Here is a 19,314-nt window from a genome sequence, read left to right on the forward strand (position 1 = left end):
CATTGTGCACTGGCATTTTGTGCCTGATTTGCAAACTGCATATTCTGAATATACCCAGCGGCAGAATTCTCCCAATGCAGGCTGGCCTGTCAGCATGGGCACCGAGTGCCAGATGCTTCATGTTGTGGAGAGAAGGCCAGGCAAAGCAGGCTTGCTGTTGTTGCCAGCTTGTTACATGACTGTATCTGGACTTCATTCTTCAGTCATTAACTCATCCATCACATCAAACCTATGGGTCGACAAGGGAGAGCGACCTAAAGTCTCTGACATGAAACATAAGGAAGCATGTGTGTACAACATGTCTCTTCTTTGTTCTCACAGATTCCTCTGCCTCCACCTCACATGTAAATTACATTTAGACAGGTACATGGACATGACAGCTTTAGAGTGATATGGGCCAAACGTGGACAGGTGGGACTAGTGTATCTAGTGAGACTACACATTGCCTGTAGGTGTGGACACACTGCCTGTAGGTGTGAGTTGCATTGGTAGAGAGGCAGTGTGATTATGATGGGTGAATCTTCTCCTTCTGGGCTGACTATCCTGCAGGTAATCCCAGGCTGATGATGAATGAACTGCACGGGCCTTGGTGTGGTATCGATGGTCCAGGCACTGCACTGGTTCCACTTACACCCCAATACCCTTGCCTTCTGGCTGCACTTCACACCCACCATCCTCATCTTTGGACACCCTGTGCGTAGGGGGGAGGGTAGGGCTGAAGATGTCCTGGTTGGGTTGTTCCTGGGCCTGGCCAAGCTGGACATCACGGTCACGGAGCCAGGCGGAAGAGGGCTCTGCCCGAGCCGACTGCCCGCCACTTTTCCAGGGTTACGTCCGCGCCCGGGTGGGGTTAGAGAGGGACTATGCACTGTCCATGGGCACCCTGGGGAATTTCTGGGACCGCTGGGCTCCGCGGGGGGTGGAATACATCCTTGACAAGGAGTGTAACATAGCTGTTTAATACTCAGTATAATTGATATATAAAAATATTTGTTTTACTTTGAACTATGGTGGTGGGTTTGTATTGTGCATAGTATTCTTGTATTAATTGATTACATTTATTTTTGGTTAAAAAAAATTCCCAGCATCTGTAAAAATCCCACTCTGTAATGAGTGGTAGAGCCAGCAGCTTCAGCGGCCCCACATTACAGGAGCTGTGTGAATTGATTAGCTTCAACTGCCTTGGTTATTATTCAGAGCTGACCCAGCGTTCTCCTCGCAAATACAATCAGCAGAATCCTTGGTCTGGGGCTGCCGACTGAGATCAGTGCCTCTGTGATTTATGGTGAGAGGCGGTGAGTGAGATCACTTCGCCGGCGTTTAATCATCTCCTTCATCGATACCTTCCTATGTTTTCTCCTGATGAATAGTTTAGTTTAGTTTAGAGATGCAGCGCGGAAACAGGCCCTTCGGCCCACCGAGTCTGCGCCGACCAGCGATCCCCGAACATTAGCACTATCCTCCACACAATTTACAATTTACAGAAAGCAATTAACCTACAAACCCGCACGTCTATGGAATGCGGGAGGAAACCGGAACACCCGGAGAAAACCTGGGGAGAACGTACAAACTCCATATAGACAGTGCCTGTGTGGAGTTTTGGAACCCGGGTCTCTGGCACTGTGAGGCAGCAACTATACCGCTGCGCCACCTAGTCTGATGCAAGGACCGTTCTTGGAATTACACTCACCGTGGCAACCCCTGGCAACTCCCTCAGTCAGCATTACAACATGTTGAGTCTGAAGAAGATCCCCGACCGGAAACGTCACCTATCTATGTTCTCCGGAGATGCTGCTTGACCCGCTGAGTTACTCCAGCACTCTGTGTCCATGTTCTCCACAGATGCTGCCTGACCCGCTGAGTTACTGCAGCTTTTTGTCTCTGAGCTGGGCGTTTGTGAGCCCGCTGTGACATTCCCTCAACCCACATGTGCAATGGCACACTCATGCCCCTGGCACTCGGCCGTGACCTTGGGGATGGCACAGCTGGCTTTATACTTTAGAGATACAGCACGGAAGCAGGCCTTTTGGCCCACCGAGTCCGTACCCACCAGTGATCCTGTTCATGCCCTGTGGTAGACAAAAATCTTGGAGAAACTCAGCGGGTGAGGCAGCATCTATGGAGCGAAGGAATGGGTGACCATATAATATAACCATATAACAATTACAGCACGGAAACAGGCCATCTCGACCCTTCTAGTCCGTGCCAAACACGTATTCTCCCCTAGTCCCATATACCTGCGTTCAGACCATAACCCTCCATTCCTTTCCCGTCCATATAACTATCCAATTTATTTTTAAATGATAAAAACGAACCTGCCTCCACCACCTTCACTGGAAGCTCATTCCACACAGCCACCACTCTCTGAGTAAAGAAGTTCCCCCTCATGTTACCCCTAAACTTCTGTCCCTTAATTCTCAAGTCATGTCCCCTTGTTTGAAACTTCCCTACTCTCAGTGGGAAAAGCTTATCCACGTCAACTCTGTCTATCCCTCTCATCATTTTAAAGACCTCTATCAAGTCCCCCCTTAACCTTCTGCGCTCCAAAGAATAAAGCCCTAACTTGTTCAACCTTTCTCTGTAACTTAGTTGCTGAAACCCAGGCAACATTCTAGTAAATCTCCTCTGTACTCTCTCTATTTTGTTGACATCCTTCCTATAATTAGGCGACCAAAATTGTACACCATACTCCAGAATTGGGTGACGTTTCGGGTCGAGTCCTTTCTTCAGACTGATGTGGGGGGCGGGATGAAGAAAGGAAGAGGCAAAGACAGTGGGTGGTGGGGGAGCTGGGAAGGGGAGGGGAAGGATGGAGAAAGCAAGGACTACCTGAAATTGGAGAAGTCAATGTTCATACCGCTGGGGTGTAAACTACCCAAGTGAAATATGAGGTGCTGCTCCTCCAATTTGCGGTGGGCCTCACTCTGGCAATGGCGGAGGCCCAGGACAGAATGGTTGGATTCGGAATGGGAGGGGGAGTTGAAGTGCTGTGCTACCGGGAGATCAGGTAGGTTAATGCGAACTGAGCGGAGGTGTTGGGCGAAGCGATCGCCAAGCCTGCGCTTGGTCTCACCGATGTAGAGCAATTGACACCTGGAGTAACGGATGCATTAGATGAGGTTGGAGGAAGTGCAGGTGAGCCTCTGCCTCACCTGGAACGACTGCTTAGGTCCTTGGATGGAGTCAAGGGGGGAGGTAAAGCGACAAGTGTAGCATTTCCTGTGGTTAGACAATAGACAATAGGTGCAGGAGTAGGCCATTCAGCCCTTCGAGTCAGCAAGGGTTGCAAGGGAAAGTACCAGGGGAGGGGTTGGTTTGCGTGGGAAGGGACGAATTGACCAAGGGGTTACAGTGGGAGCGGTGTCTGTAGAAAGCCGACAGGGGAGGAGATGGTAAGATTTAGCAGGTGGTGGGATCACGTTGGAGGTGGCGAAAATGTTGGAGGGCTATTTGTTGTATGTGACGGCTGGAAGGGTGGAAGGTGAGGACAAGGACTCTGCCCTTGTTACGAGTCGGGGGATGGGGAGTGAAAGCAGAGTTACAGGGTATAGAAGAGACCCCGGTGAGAGCCTCATCTATAGTCGAAGAGGGTTCGCTAAAGAATGAAGACATCTCCAATCCCCTGGTGTGGAACACCTTGTCCGGGGAGCAGATGTGGCGTAGACGGAGGAATTGGGAGTAGGGGATGGAGTCCTTACAGGAAGCAGGGTGGGAAGAAGTGTAGTCCAGATAGCCATGGGAGTCAGTGGGTTTATAGTGGATGTCAGTCAGTAGTCTATCACCTGCGATGGAAATAGTGAGGTCAAGAAATGGTAGGGAAATGTCGGAAATGGTCCAGGTGATTTTGAGTGCTGGATGGAAGTTAGTGGTGAAATGGATGAAATCAGTCAGTTCTGCATGGGTGCGGGAGGTAGCACCAATGCAGTTGTCAATGTAGCGGAGGTATAGACCACCCCCCTCGCCTGGCACTTTCCCTTGCAACCGCAGGAAATGCTACACTTGTTGCTTTACCTCCCCCCTTGACTCTATTCAAGTCTTTCCAGTCATGCAGTCTTTGCAGGTGTGGCAGAGGTTCACCTGCACCTCCTCCAACCTCAACTATTGCATCCGATGCTCTAAGTGTCAGCTGCTCTACATCGGTGAGACCAAGCATAGGCTTGGCAATCGCTTCGCCCAACACCTCATTAAGCAATCTGATCTCCTGGTGGCTCAGCACTTCAACTCCCCTTCCCATTCCAAATCCAACCTTTCTGTCCTGGGCCTCCCCCATGGCCAGAGTGAGTCCCACCGCTAATTGGAGGAGCAGCACCTCATATTTTGCTTGGGTAGTTTACACCCCAGCGGTATGAACATTGACCTCCAATTTCAGGTAGTCCTTGCTTTCTACCTCCTTCCCCTCCCATTCCCAGCTCTCCCACAGCCTACTGTCTCCGCCTCTTCCTTTCTTCTTCCCCCCCCCCCCCTCCCACATCAGTCTGAAGAAGGGTCTCGCCCCGAAACGTCGCCTATTTCCTTCGATCCATAGATTCTGCCTCACCCGCTGAGTTTCTCCAGCATTTTTGTCTACCTTTGATTTTTCTAGCATCTGCAGTTCCTTCTTAAACTGTTCATGCCATGTGTTCTCATGTGCACTCTGTGAGTGCTGCACTATCTGTAAGATGCACTGCCGGGCTGCAGCCTGGTCATGAGGAAGGGGACACAACAAACCCTTTCACAACCTCATTCCTACAAACTGTCCGCCCAGAATTAGCAAATGTACAACTCGTTGCTTTATCTGAACCTGCTGCTGATCTGTTCCCAACTCCCCCAGCACCCTGTCCACCACTGCCTGAGTCCATTGTCACGCTGTCCTCCATTGCCAGTGTCCAGTGTCACGCTGTCCTCCATTGCCAGTGTCCAGTGTCACCCTGTCCCCACATGCCAGTGTCCAGTGTCACCCTGTCCCCACATGCCAGTGTCCAGTGTCACCCTGTCCCCACATGCCAGTGTCTAGTGTCACGCTGTCCTCCATTGCCAGTGTCCAATGTCACCCTGTCCCCACATGCCAGTGTCCAATGTCACCCTGTCCCCACATGCCAGTGTCCAGTGTCACCCTGTCCCCACTGCATGTGTCCAGTCACCCTTTCTCCCACTGCCAGTGTCCAGTGTCACCCTGTCCTCCACTGCCAGTGTCCAGTGTCACCCTGTCCCCACATGCCAGTGTCCAGTGTCACGCTGTCCTCCATTGCCAGTGTCCAGTGTCACCCTGTCCCCACATGCCAGTGTCCAGTGTCACCCTGTCCCCACATGCCAGTGTCCAGTGTCACCCTGTCCCCACATGCCAGTGTCTAGTGTCACGCTGTCCTCCATTGCCAGTGTCCAATGTCACCCTGTCCCCACATGCCAGTGTCCAATGTCACCCTGTCCCCACATGCCAGTGTCCAGTGTCACCCTGTCCCCACTGCATGTGTCCAGTCACCCTTTCTCCCACTGCCAGTGTCCAGTGTCACCCTGTCCTCCACTGCCAGTGTCCAGTGTCACCCTGTCCCCACATGCCAGTGTCCAGTGTCACCCTGTCCCCACATGCCAGTGTCCAGTGTCACCCTGTCCCCACATGCCAGTGTCCAGTGTCACCCTGTCCCCACATGCCAGTGTCCAATGTCACCCTGTCCCCACATGCCAGTGTCCAGTGTCACCCTGTCCCCACATGCCAGTGTCCAGTGTCACCCTGTCCCCACTGCATGTGTCCAGTCACCCTTTCTCCCACTGCCAGTGTCCAGTGTCACCCTGTCCTCCACTGCCAGTGTCCAGTGTCACCCTGTCCCCACATGCCAGTGTCCAGTGTCACCCTGTCCCCACATGCCAGTGTCCAATGTCACCCTGTCCCCACTGCCTGTGTCCAGTGTCACCCTGTCCCCCACTGCCTGTGTCCAGTGTCACCTTGTCCCCCACTGCCTGTGTCCAGTGTCACCCTGTCCCCACTGCCTGTGTCCAGTGTCACCCTGTCCCCCACTGCCTGTGTCCAGTGTCACCCTGTCCCCCACTGCCTGTGTCCAGTGTCACCCTGTCCCCACTGCCTGTGTCCAGTGTCACCCTGTCCCCACTGCCTGTGTCCAGTGTCACCTTGTCCCCCACTGCCTGTGTCCAGTGTCACCCTGTCCCCCACTGCCTGTGTCCAGTGTCACCCTGTCCCCCACTGCCTGTGTCCAGTGTCACCCTGTCTCCACTGCATGTGTCCCCGCTGTCACCGGTCCCACCGTGTGTGTCTCTGGTGCCTGTCCCCGCTGTCACCGTACCTGCCCGGTGCTCACTCACCTCCCAGAGCCTGCTTCATAACAAAGTCCATGGTTTATTCTGGTGATTATTTCTGCCTTCGATTGAGGTTGTCTCATGAATGTTACACAGAAATGGTTCTTCAAAGGGAGCAACCTGCAGAAAGGCACAACAAAAAGATTCACATCAGCTAGTGGCAATCATATTGAATCACAATACGATCCCGTCTCATCCTTCTAAATTCAAGTGAATACAAGCCCAGTGGTTCCATTCTTTCAGCATATGACAGTCCCGCCATCCCGCAAATGAACCTCGTGAACCTATGCTGCACTCCTTCAATAGCAAGAATGTCCTTCCTCAAATTAGGAGACCAAAACTGCACACAATACTCCAGGTGTGGTCTCACTAGGGTCCTGTACAACTGTAGAAGGACCTCTTTGTTCCTATACTCAAATCCTCTCGTTGTGAAGGCCAACATGCCATTAGCTTTCGTCACTTGCCTGCTGTACCCGCATGCTTACTTTCAGTGACTGATGTACAAGGACACCCAGATCTCATTGTACTTCCCCTTTTCCTAATCTGACTCCATTAGATAATAATCTGCCTTCCTGTTTTTGCCACCAAAGTGGTTACCTCACATTTATCCACATTAAACTGCATCTACCATGCATCTGCCCACTCACCCAACCTTTCCAAGTCACCCTACATCCTCATAGCATCATCCTCATAGTTCACACTGCCACCCAGCTTTGTGTCATCAGCAAATTTGCAGGAGAATGGGGTTAGGAAGGAGAGATAGATCAGCCACGATTAAATGGTGGAGTGGACAATCGGCTGAATGGCCTAATTCTGCTTCTATCACTTATGACCGTATGACCTAACCATTGTCCTCTCTGCTTGTTCCCCAGCCAGGCAGAGGAGGTTCTGGCACTGGATAGCACCATGGGCCTTAGGTCAGTCGTAGCCAGGGAACGGTTCAGTGGTCTCACACCTTGACCTCCAGTGCAAAACTTATTTCTACTCACAAGCCTTTCTTGAGGTCCTCTGAGGGAACGCTGTATGTATGTATCTCTGTTTGTATTGTTGATTCATGTACCACTGTTTGTAGAATGTTGGTACCTGCACCAATCTAAAGCACTTTGGTCAACGAGAGTTGTTAAATTGATTTGACTTGACTTGACTTGACAGCTAACAATAGCCTGTTTCCTTTATCATCGTAACTTTTTTTGCATATCTTTCATTCATTTGTACTATATCTCTCCACATCACCGTCTATATATCTTGGTTCCCTTTCCCTTTTTCACCCAGAGAGTTTTGAATTTGTGGAATTCTCTGCGTCAGAAGGCAGTGGAGGCCAATTCACTGGATGCATTTAAAAGAGAGTTAGATAGAGCTCTTGGGGCTAGCCGAATCAAGGGGTAAGGGGAATAGGCAGGAACGGGGTACTGATTGTGGATGATCAGCCATGATCACAATGAATGGCGGTGCTGGCTCGAAGGGCCAAATGGCCTCCTCCTGCAACTATTTTCTATGTTTCTATGTTTCTCTCCCTCCCCATGTCCCTCCCCATGTCTTCAGAATGAATCATGATCATCCCCAATCTCTCCTCATAGACATCCCCCTCATTCCCAAACTAGTTCCACACACACAAGAACAGGCCAGTAGCCCACCGAGTCCACGCAGACAGGCGATCGCCCATTCACGCTAGTTGTATGTTATCCCACTTTCTCATCCACTTCCTACACACGGGGCAATTTACAGAGGGGCGATTAACCTACAAACATGAATATATTTGGAGTGTGGGAGGAAACCGGAGCACCCAGAGAAAACCCACGTGGTTGCAGGAAGAACGTCGAAACTCCCCTCCCTGGGGAAGGGCTTGGCACAGGAAAAAGGAGGAAGGGCCAGGGCGGGAGAGAGGGGGGAAGGGGCAGGGGGAGGGGGGGAAGGGCCAGGGCGAGGGAGAAGGGGGGAGGAGCAGGGAGAAGGTGGAAGGGTCAGCATAGGGAGAGGGGGGGAAGGGTGATAGAGAGGGGAGAAGGGCCATGGAGAGGGGGGAAGGGCCAGGGAAAGTAAGAGGGGGAAGGGACAGGGAGAGGGGGGAAGGGCCAGCACAGGTTGAGGGGGAAGGGCCATGGAGAGGAGGGAAGAGCCAGCACAGGGAGAGGGGGGGAAGGGGCAGGCAGAGAGTGGAAGGGCCAGCACAGGGAGAGGGGGAGGGGGGAAGGGCCAGGGAGAGGAGGAGGGGGGAAGGGACAGGGAGAGGGGGGAAGGGCCAGCACAGTGAGAGGGGGGAAGGGCCAGCACAGGGGGAGGGAGGGGGAAGGGGGGAAGGGCCAGCAGAGAGAGGGGAGGAATGGCCAGGCGTATGGATTGACGAGAATGTTGCCTGGTTAGGGGAGCTCAGTATTGGGGTGAGATTGGGCTGGGCTTGTGTTCGGGGGGGGGGGGGGGGGGACGTGGCAACTGAGAGACTGAGTGACTCCAGAGATGCTGCTACAGGCTGAGAGCTGGTGGGAGGGTTGTTAGTTGGAGGGTGGCCTCGATGGAGGTATGTGAATGAGAGAAATCGTCAGAGAGATAGAGAGAGCAAGCACAGCTGGAACAGTCGAGTGACCGGAGAGGGCAGAAAGCTGTCTGACTGATATCTCTTGCTTCATTATCCAGTGCATTTAGTCATGTTCACTGGCTTGTGGGCAGGCTTAGAGCTGTGAGCTGTGAGCTGCTGCTTCACATGTCGCCACTTTGCCAAATGGACTTTAACTAACCTTCAGGCGTGGCCTTAAATCCACAGTACCCGGCCCTATCTGTACATAACATTCTCACAGATGCCTCTGATGCTGGCACTTTCATTCAGCTGCCTGATAGTTGCGTTAATACTTTCACTTAATACCTGAGGCTTGAATCTCAGCCACTGGGAGACAGGGTTGAAGTGCAGTCTTTAATTACGGCGGTGAGAGTGGATTATACTCTCTTCAGGAACCATCCTACCACAACTGATTGGGGATGATCAGCCATGATCACATTGAATGGCGGTGCTGGCTCGAAGGGCCGAATGGCCTCGTCCTGCACCTATTGTCTACTGTCTATTGTCTATAACTACTATCTACCTCTTCAGTGACCCTCGGACTATCCTTGATTGGACTTTGCTGGCTTTACCTTGCACTAAACGCTATTCCCATATCATTTATCTATATGCTGTAAATGGCCCGATGGTAATCATGTATTGTCTTTCACGCTACAAAAGCTTTTCGATACGATGCAATACGATACCATGGAACTTTATTTATCCCAGGAGGGAAATTAATCTGCCAACAGCCATAAAACACACGATACTTGAAACATTAAATTAAAATGACGAGTGGAAAGTCCAGGATTGGGGATGTGCAAAGAGGGGGTGGGGGGGGGGGGGGGGGGGGGGGGGGGGGGGGGGGGGGGGGGGGGGGGGGGGGGGGGGGGGGGGGGGGGGGGGGGGGGAGTCAGTCTCAGTCTACTATACAACAGAAGGGGGTGAAGTTGTACAGTTTGAAAGCCACAGAGAAGAAGGATCACCAGTGTGAGCTGTATTGTCCAGGATGCTCTGCATTTTGAGGAGTATCCTCCCCTCCAAGGCTACCTTCCATAAATCCACCTCACAGATTCCTGGTGAGTTTGTTGATCCTATTGGCATCCACAGCCTTTGCCCTGCTGCCTCAGCACACGGCAGCGAAGACGATGGCACTGGCTACCACCGATTGGTAAAGATCTGCAGTATCTCACTGCAGGCGTTGAAGGAATGGAGCCTTTCCAGAAAGTACAGGCATCTCTGTCCCTTCATGTACAGGGCCTCAGCGTTCCTGGACCAGTCCAGTTTACTGTCCAGGTACACTCCAGGGTATTTGTACTTCCTGGTAAACTGCACATCCACACCATTGATGGAGACAGGGGACAGAGTTGTTCCTCTCCTCCTAAAGTCCACCACCAACTCCTTAGTCTTGTCGGTGTTGAGCTGCAGGTGATTCAGCCCACACCACTCAACAAAGTAGTTGACTACACCTCTGTATTCAGCTTCCCTCCCCTCACTGATGCAGCCCACAATTGCAGAGTCATCTGAAAACTTCTGCAGGTGGCTGAGGGCGTAGATGGTGAACAGGAAGGGAGAGAGGGGGGGGGGGGGGGGGGCGCCTGTGTTGCTGTCCACCATGTCTGAGACACAGTTCTGTAGACTGACATATTGTGGTCGTCCAGTCAGGTAGTTGGTGATCCAAGACACCAATGGAGCATCCACCCGCATCTTCATCAGTTTGCTCCCAAACAGTGCAGGCCGGATGGTGTTAAAAGCACTGGAGAAGTCAAAACACATAACTGTTACAATGTTTCCCGGCTCACCCAGGTGAGCATAGGAATGTTGGAACAGGTGGATGATCCTTAACCCCTAAGCAAACTGCAGGGGGTTGCAGGTGAGTGAGCGACAGCCTCTCCAGGGACTTCATGATGTGTAAAGTCAGCGCTACCGGTCTGTAGTTATTGGAGGAGTCACTGTACCTTGGTACAGGTGACAATAAATTAAACTGAACTGAACTGAACTGATTGACTCCATCTACACTTCACGCTGCCACGGCAAGGCCAGCAGCAAAATCAAGGACCAGTCTCACCCCGGTCACTCCCTCTTCTCCCCTCCCCCAGCAGGCAAGAGGTACAGAAGTCTGAAAACGCACACCTCCAGATTCACGGACAGTTTCTTCCCAACTCTTATCAGGCAACTGAATCATCCTATCACCAACTAGAGAGCGGCCCTGATCTCCCATCTACTTCATTGGAGACACTTGGACTATCTTTAATCGGATTTTACTCGACTTTATCTTGCTCTAAACGTTATCCCCTTTATTCTGCATCTGTACACTGTGGAGGGCTCGATTTATAATCATGTATTGTCTTTCCGCTGACTGGATAGCATGCAACAAAAAAGCTTTTCTCTGTACCTCGGTACATGTGACAATAAACTAAACTTGAATGCAGAGATACAATGAATGATTGGTGACAGAGCAATGTGAGATTCTCACTGACGTCTTGCCCTGACTTGCCAGCTCAGGGGAAGGTGACAATGAGGCATCATGAACCAATCGCTTCTTTCGCACCAGAGGTGTTGCCATGTACTTTCACAAGTAACTCCACCTCATTTAGCTCTTCCGTTATGCATTTTAATATTCTTCTCCACTATTTGTATTGTGCACCACAATTTTGCAGCATTCTGATGTTGGGCACTTGCCATTGTATTTATTGATGCTTCCCTGTTGTATATAACAATAAACTCATCTGAATCTGAACCTAGTTTTTCCACTTCCCTTTTCCTTATCAATGGCCTTCCCACATTGAAATCTAACATTTGGCTGCTCGGTTTGGCAACATTAAACCGTTTCCTCAAATCTTATAATCTTAACAGGTAGCCTATGAACCTGCTCACAGACTGGCCAGGTAGTCTTTGGTCCTGATCTAGGACTGGCCAGGTAGTCTATGGTCCTGATCCAGGACTGGATGAACTAACTCAGCTGCCTGACACTGTGCCAGATTGTTCTGCATTGCAAGTCTAGCACAGACATTTGGTAAGCTTGTCAAAGACTGACAATGAAGGAGATATATTTTCTGTATATTTTATTCACTCTGTAAATTTAATAAGAGACTGTGATGCATGTGACAACATGGGTTTTCAATGTCAATCCTAAATAAATCTCTGCTCAGAGAGAGCCCAGGGGAGATAGAAATTCTGCTGACAACGTTAGCTGAAGTTTCCGCTCTCTGTGTTAATCTGGCAAAGTGCAACATCGGGATGCCTCGCTGCATCCCTCCGTAGCCCAAGAGGTCTCTGGTGGAGGTGTGTGGCAGGGGATAGAAAGGCTGCTCTTCCACCCTGACCTGGATGATTTATCAGGATGTATCACTAGCAATGTTACAACATTTTGAGATTTAAAAAATCAAGTCTGCAATTTATCCCATCAGATAAAGCATAAAAAGAAGTTTAATTTGACACCTAATTATGGCTATTTTCATACTTGGAAATTAGCATCGTGTTCCCTATTGCTTTTCGATTGACTTAACACAAAAGCTGTGATCGAGGACAGTCAAAAGCTCATAACATTCTTAAAAATCAAGAGAACTGAATGAAATTTTCAGTTATTATAGATTGAAGCATTCTGAAACAAATATAAAACATCTTACTTGGATGACCTGAAATTAAAGCATATAATTAGTTAACCTAATTGTAGTAAATTACAAAATTGACCGTTGTGAGGGAAATAGTAATACACCCAGACTGCCTTGAAAATTCAAAAATGTGAAATTCTCAAGATCAGAACTTTAATATTATTGTATTATATGCTGTAAGTCCGTAACAGATAGGTAAATAAATTACAATTTCTAGCAATAGACCAAGTCTTTATGGAGAAGATCAGTTGCTAGCTGGTACATTGGCATATCATAATCAGTAGCATCATCATACTCCTCAGATTGTAACCAATAAGCAACTCTGTACACCTTGTTTTTCCTCAACATTTCAATTTTGGACTTGTAAACTACAAGTTTTTGCTCTTCAAACCACGCATGATATGCCTTTCTGCCCACTACTTTCCCATTAAGAATGTCCTGTAGATTCCATTTCTTAAGAAAATGATTTTTTTTTAAAATAGCCTAAGTATCCAAATAACAAACTAATTCCATTCACTCAACAATTCACAATATAACATGATTTTTTAATCTCACTGTCATGAATTTACATGCCAGATGGAAGGAATTTAATGTTTAATTCCCATAAATTAATCGAGAAACATCCACTCAATATAATTAAAATTATTTTTTTTTTGCACAATACATGGGACTAAAACTGATATTTAGTATACAAATATTGACTAAGGATAGACAATAGCACAAAATATAGATGATTTAGATGCTCTTATGAATAGAATAGAATAGAATAGAATTTATTTGCCACACAACCAGGGTCGGTGGTATTTGAGTTGTCAGCAGCGGTACAATAATAAAGAACACACAACCACAATAAAAATGTAACACAAACATCCACCACAGCATTCATCACTGTGGTGGAAGGCACAGAACTTGGCCAGTTCTCCTCCATTTTCCCCCGTGGTCGGGACCTCCACCCTCCGCAGCCGTTGCTGCGGGCGTCCAGATGGTAAGGGACAAAGTCAAAGTCAAGGTAAGTCCAGGATCGGCTCTTCCCCACCGGAGGCCACGGCTTCAGGTTGGTGTAGGCCGCAGGCCGGCGGTCGAAGATTTAAGGTTCCCGCCGCGCCGCAGCCAGAAGCACCGCAGACCGCAGGGCCGATGGTCGAAGCTCCCCTCCAGGGGTGATGGTAAGTCCATGCCGCACCCGCGGTAGAAGTTGGCCGCGGGCCGGCCATGATGGCTTCTTCTTCCCCCGGGTCCCCCACGAGGGCTGCGAACGCCGCGCCATCTGGAGCTCTGCAGCCATCTGGAGCTCTGCCGGCTTCAGGATGCCGGCTGCCGCGGGTCAGCGAAACGGAGCGCTCCACTCCAGCGAGCCCCAGCGAGGGCTCGCCCGCTCCACGCCGAGAGTCCACGCTGCGCCCGCCACTGAAGCCCCGGGCGCGTCTCCGGAAAAGGCCGCGCCGATCCTCGTTGTTAGGCCACGGGGGAGGCGACCTGGAAAAAGTCGCCTCTCCGTGGAGGAGACGACCGAAGCGGTTTCCCCCTTACCCCCGCACGCCACCCCCCACACAAGACACACAAAGGAACATTAAAACAAACTTTAAAACATACTTTAAAACATACTAAAAATTGAAAAGACTAACGCGCTGCTGACAGGCGCAGCCACTGCAGCGCCCCCTACGACTTCCGTTTATTGTCCAAAAAAAGAGCATTTAAATCATCTTGCAAGTGGGTTTTTCTGGAACGTGATCGATTGGAACGTTGCATTTTGCGGTGAATTTGAACCCCATATCAGCAGGAAAAACACTGCCTGTTCGTATGGGGCCCAAATCAAATTTTCGCATTAAAATTTGATTAAAGCCATCCCAAGAAACAAGATTATATGTAAAATAAACGACTTACATTTTGTTTTGTCCCGTTCTTGCGATCCATCACGTTGTAGACGTTGAGGGCGTTAGAAGTCGTTTTTTATTTTAATGTAATTATTAAATTGTCTCACGATTAATTTTTTTTTAAATCGGGAACGGGAGTCGGATCGATTTTTCTTCAGCAGCTAGCTGCCCGAGGAAGTCCGCCTCCGATAAGCAATAGAAAACGGCGTTTTAATCCCGCCCCCCCCCCCTAAAAGGCACCAAAGTCGCGCACACGGCCAGTGGCAGAACTGCAGCGCCACTGAACGTAAGTTTTGTAACTTCGCTAGTATCACACCTTGGTTTGGGAACAGTCCATTTAAGACCGCAAGAAATTGCTGCAAACTGTGGACGCAGCCCAGACCATCACACAAACCAACCTCCCTTCCATTGACTCCATTTATACCTCACGCTGCCTCGGAAAGGCCAACAGCATAATCTCACCATGGCTACTCCCTCTTCTCCCCTCTCCCATCAGGCAAGAGGTACAGAAGTGTGAAAACACACACCTCTAGATTCAGGGACAGTTTCTTCCCAGCTGTTATCAGGCAACTGAATCATCCTACCACACCCAGAGAGCAGTGCTGAACTACTGTCTACCTCATTGGTGACCCTCAAACTATCTTTGATCGGACTTTACTGGCTTTACCTTGCACTAAACGTTATTCCTTTATCATGTGTCTACTGTATACACTGTGAATGGATTGATTGTAATCACGTGTTGTCTTTCTGCTGACTGGATAGCATGCAACTAAAGCTTTTCACTGTACCTCAGTACACGTGACAATAAACTGAACTGAACTAAAACTGAAACCTGTAACGTGGCTCCATTTGCCCAGTCTGCCCAGCAACACTGCCTCATTGATTTATGGTCAACATCTATGATGACCGTCTGTCTGCACTGGACCTGTACTGACTGGAGATTAGAAGGTATAGGGGGGACTTCATTGAAACTTACCGAACAGTGAAAGGCTTGGATAGAATAGATGTGGAGAGGATGTTTCCACTAGTGGGAGAGTCTAGGACCAGAGGTCACAGCCTCAGAATTAAAGGACGTACATTTAGAAAGGAGATGAGGAATTTCTTTAGCCAGAGGGTGGTGAATCTGTGGAATTCATTGCCACAGACGGCTGTGGAGGCCGTCAATATATATATTTTAAGGTGGATATTGACAGGTTCTTGATGAGTGCGGGTATCAGGGATTTTGTACCTTTGCTCCTCTGATTTTTTATTTCCCAATCTGCCAGTTTGATTCATGGCTCAGCCAGCGGGCAGTGTTTTCTGTGTGATTTCCTCCATACCTCCTTCTCCTGTGTGTCTGCCCTCATTCACCCCAGCCCATCACTGTTCTTTTCGCCCACTGTGCCTGCCTCCCGCTCCTGTTCCTTCTCACGACCTCATTCCTTCTTCGTTGATGATATCGTGAACAAGCAAAGTCAGCTCCTTGGCAAGCTAGCCCACCCACCTGTGGTCAAAGAAAGAAACCCGGCTAACACTCCTTGGCCAGTCCCCAGGCTAACACTGGGCATACTACACACAATATAGATATGTTACAAAACTTACCTTCAGCAGCGCTGCAGTTCTGTCACTGGCCGTGTGCGGGACTTTAGCGCCTTTGAGGGGGGGGGGGGGGGCTGGATTAAAATGCCGTTTTCTCCTGCCTGTCCGAGATATATTTTCTCGGGCTACTACCTGATGCTGAAAAATCGTTCCGACTGCCGTTCTCGGAAGTTTAAAAAAAAACACTTGACAATTTAATCTCTGGAATGAAATGAAAATCTACTTCTAACGCCGACAACGGGACAGATCTCACGTACGGGACAAAACATAAGGTAAGTCGTTTATTTTACATATAAACTTGCTTCTTAGGATTACTTTAATCAAAATGTTATCGGCGAAAATGTGATTAAGGCCCCATACAACCCGGCAGTGTTTTTCCTGTCGATATGGGGTTTAAATTCACCACAAACCGCAACGTTCCAATCGATCGCGTTCCACAAAATCTCACTCGCAAGATGATTTAAATGGCCATTAATTTACGGGAATTAAACACTAAATTCCTTCCAATTGGCCTATAAATTCATGACAATGAAATTTAAAAATCATGTTATATTGTGAATTCTTGTGTGAATGTTATTTGGACACTTAGGCTATTTAAAAATGTTAACCTTTTCTTAAGAAATGGATAGATGTTTAGATCTAGTAATTGAATTTTGTAATTAGCTACAATTAGGTAACTAACTAATTATATGCTTTAATTTCAGGTCATCCAAGTAAGATTGTTCCATATTTGTTTCAGAATGCTTCAATCTATAATAGCTGAAAATTTCATTCAGTTCTCTTAATTTTTAAGAAAGTTATAGGCTTTTGACTGCCCTCGATCACAGCTTTTGTGTTAAGTCAATGGGAAAGCAATTGGCTAATTTCCGAGTATGAAAATGGCCATAAACTTTTTAATACTGAAGATATAAAAGTGATTTAGGTGTCAAATTAAACTTATTTTTATGCTTTATCTGGTGGGATAAATTGCAGACTTGAATTTTAAAATCTCAAAATTTGTAACATTGCTACACAATAGTCACAATAAGTTGTGAACATGGTGGTGCAGCGGTAGAGTTGCTGCCTCACAGCGCCAGAGACCCGGGTTTGATCCTGACTGCAGGTGCTATCTGAACGGAGTTTAGACGTTCTCCCTGTGACCGTGGGTTTTCTCCGAGATCTTCGGTTTCCTCCCACATTTCAAAGACAGGTTAATTGACTCGCTATAAAAATGTAAAATTGTCCCTAGTGTGTGTGGGATAGTGTTAATGTGCGGGGATGGCTGGTGGTTGCAGGCTCGCTGAAGGGCCTGTTTCCGCGCTGTATCTCTAAACTAAACTAAATGATAGAAATGGCTGGAGTTGTGTCGTAATGTATCAAGAACAGCTCGTGATCAGAATTCCTCATGGTTTTCTGGGGAAATTGGGCAGAAGGCAGAATATGAAGTGCAGTCTGTACAATGGTGGGAGAATGCTTGACAGGAAAATAAATCAGAATAAGTGGAAATGTTTCAAGGACAGCTGGAGGTAAAGCCGATGAGAGAACGGAGACTGAGAAGGAATGATTTAGCCACAGAGATCGGGTGGCATTGATTGTGGCATGTGAAAGGATTTTCTCGCGACAGGAATGTAATGCTGCACCACAAGATCAAAGTCCCTTCATCAACCTATCCACCACAACATCTTTACATTGGGCTGCATCAGATATCTTCCAAGTCAAGTCAAGCCAAGTTTATTCGTCACATACACATACGAGATGTGCAGTGAAATGAAAAGTGGCAATGCTCGCGGACTTTGTGCAAAAAGACAAACAAACAAACAACCAAACAAACTACAAACAGAATGGAACAGAATCCCATATTATTTTACATATTAAATATCGTGGGCTAAAGGAAAAAGGGAAAAAAACAGCACTTTTAAAAAAAGCAGTAGAATGGTACAGTGAACGTTAGTCCCTGGTGAGATAGGAGTTTACAGTCCATATGGCCTCTGGGAAGAAACCCCTTCTCAACCTCTCCGTTCCCACAGCATGGCAACGGAGGCGTTTGCTTGACCGTAGCAGCTGGAACAGTCCGTTGCAGGGGTGGAAGGGGTCTCCCATGATTTTATTGGCTCTGGAGTTGCACCTCCTGATGTATAGTTCCTGCAGGGGGGCGAGTGAAGTTCCCATAGTGCGTTCGGCCGAACGCGTTACTCTCTGCAGAGCCTTCTTGTCCTGGGCAGAGCAGTTCCCAAACCAGATGGTAATATTACCGGACAAGATGCTTTCCACAGCCGCTGAGTAGAAGCACCGGAGGATCCTCGGAGACACTCTGAATTTCCTCAATTGCCTGAGGTGGTAAAGGCGCTGCCTTGCCTTACTCACGAGTGCTGCGGCGTGTGATGTCCATGTCGTATCCTCAGAGATGTGGACTCCCATATATTTATAACAGCTCACCCTATCCACAGGATCCCCATTTATCCTAAATGGTGTGTACGTCCTCGGATGATGTGCCCTCCTAAAGTCCATGATCAGCTCCTTAGTTTTTTGATGTCTCCTGGTTTACTAGGCACTGCTGACTGCAGTGAGGGTGAATGCAGAGTCCTTGCCCCAGAGTGGGGGAATCAAAAACTAGAGGGCACAGGTTTAGGCAGAGAGGGGAAAGTTTTAATAAGAACCTGAGCAGCAACTGGTGGGTGTATGGAACAGGCTGCCAGAGGAGGTAGCTGCGGCAGGTATTATAACAACATTTAAAAGACACTTGGTCAGGTACGTGGATAGGAAAGGTTACAGGGATACGGGTCAAACGTGGGCAGGTGGGACGAGCTTAGATGGGGCATCTTGGTTGGCATGGATGAGCTGGGTTGAAGAGTCTGTTTACGTGTTGTGTGACTCTCTGACTCTGAGTCTATGCTGTGTCACCTAAACCGAACCCGAAACTCTAAACCTGAATCCAGACTTGGGAGGGCACCACCGATCTGAGGAAAGTCTACTTTGTACAGGAGCCAGAGTTGGTTCTGGAAAGAGCTGTTTAGTTTAGTTTAGAGATATAGCACAAAAACAGGCCCTTTGGCCCATCGAGTCCACACCGGCCAGCAACCCCCGCACACTAACGCTATCCTACACACACTAGGGCCAATTTTACATTTATACCAAGCCAATTAACCTACAAACCTGTACGTCTCTGAGGTGTGGGAGGAAACTGAAGATCTTGGAGAAAACCCACGCAGATCACGGGGAGAACGTACAAACTCCACACAGACAGCAGTCGGGATCAAACCCGGGTCTCTGATGCTGCAAGCATCAAACCCGGGTCTCTAAGGCAGCAATTCTACGGATGTGCCACCATGCCACTGTTCTTTGTGAAATACAGAGACTTTTGAGGGCAACCATTTCATTTGGCTCATCGAGTCTACTACGCCCTCCTCATCCCATTCTCCTGCCGTCTCCCCATAATCCCTGATACCTGTAC

General features: G+C 48.7%; 1 protein-coding gene across 1 annotated transcript in view; it reads right to left on the bottom strand.

Annotated features, from left to right (window-relative positions):
- Positions 1-19,314, bottom strand: part of cplx1 (complexin 1) — an 89,996-nt gene that overhangs the window by 16,046 nt on the left and 54,636 nt on the right. Inside the window, exon 2 of the mRNA XM_033020475.1 lies at positions 6,295-6,408. Within this exon, the coding sequence (XP_032876366.1) occupies positions 6,295-6,325 (31 nt within the window). The 5' untranslated portion in view covers positions 6,326-6,408. The remainder of the gene's footprint in view (positions 1-6,294; positions 6,409-19,314) is intronic.

The sequence above is a fragment of the Amblyraja radiata genome, chromosome 1 (genome assembly GCF_010909765.2).
Source record: "Amblyraja radiata isolate CabotCenter1 chromosome 1, sAmbRad1.1.pri, whole genome shotgun sequence".
Taxonomy (NCBI): domain Eukaryota; kingdom Metazoa; phylum Chordata; class Chondrichthyes; order Rajiformes; family Rajidae; genus Amblyraja; species Amblyraja radiata.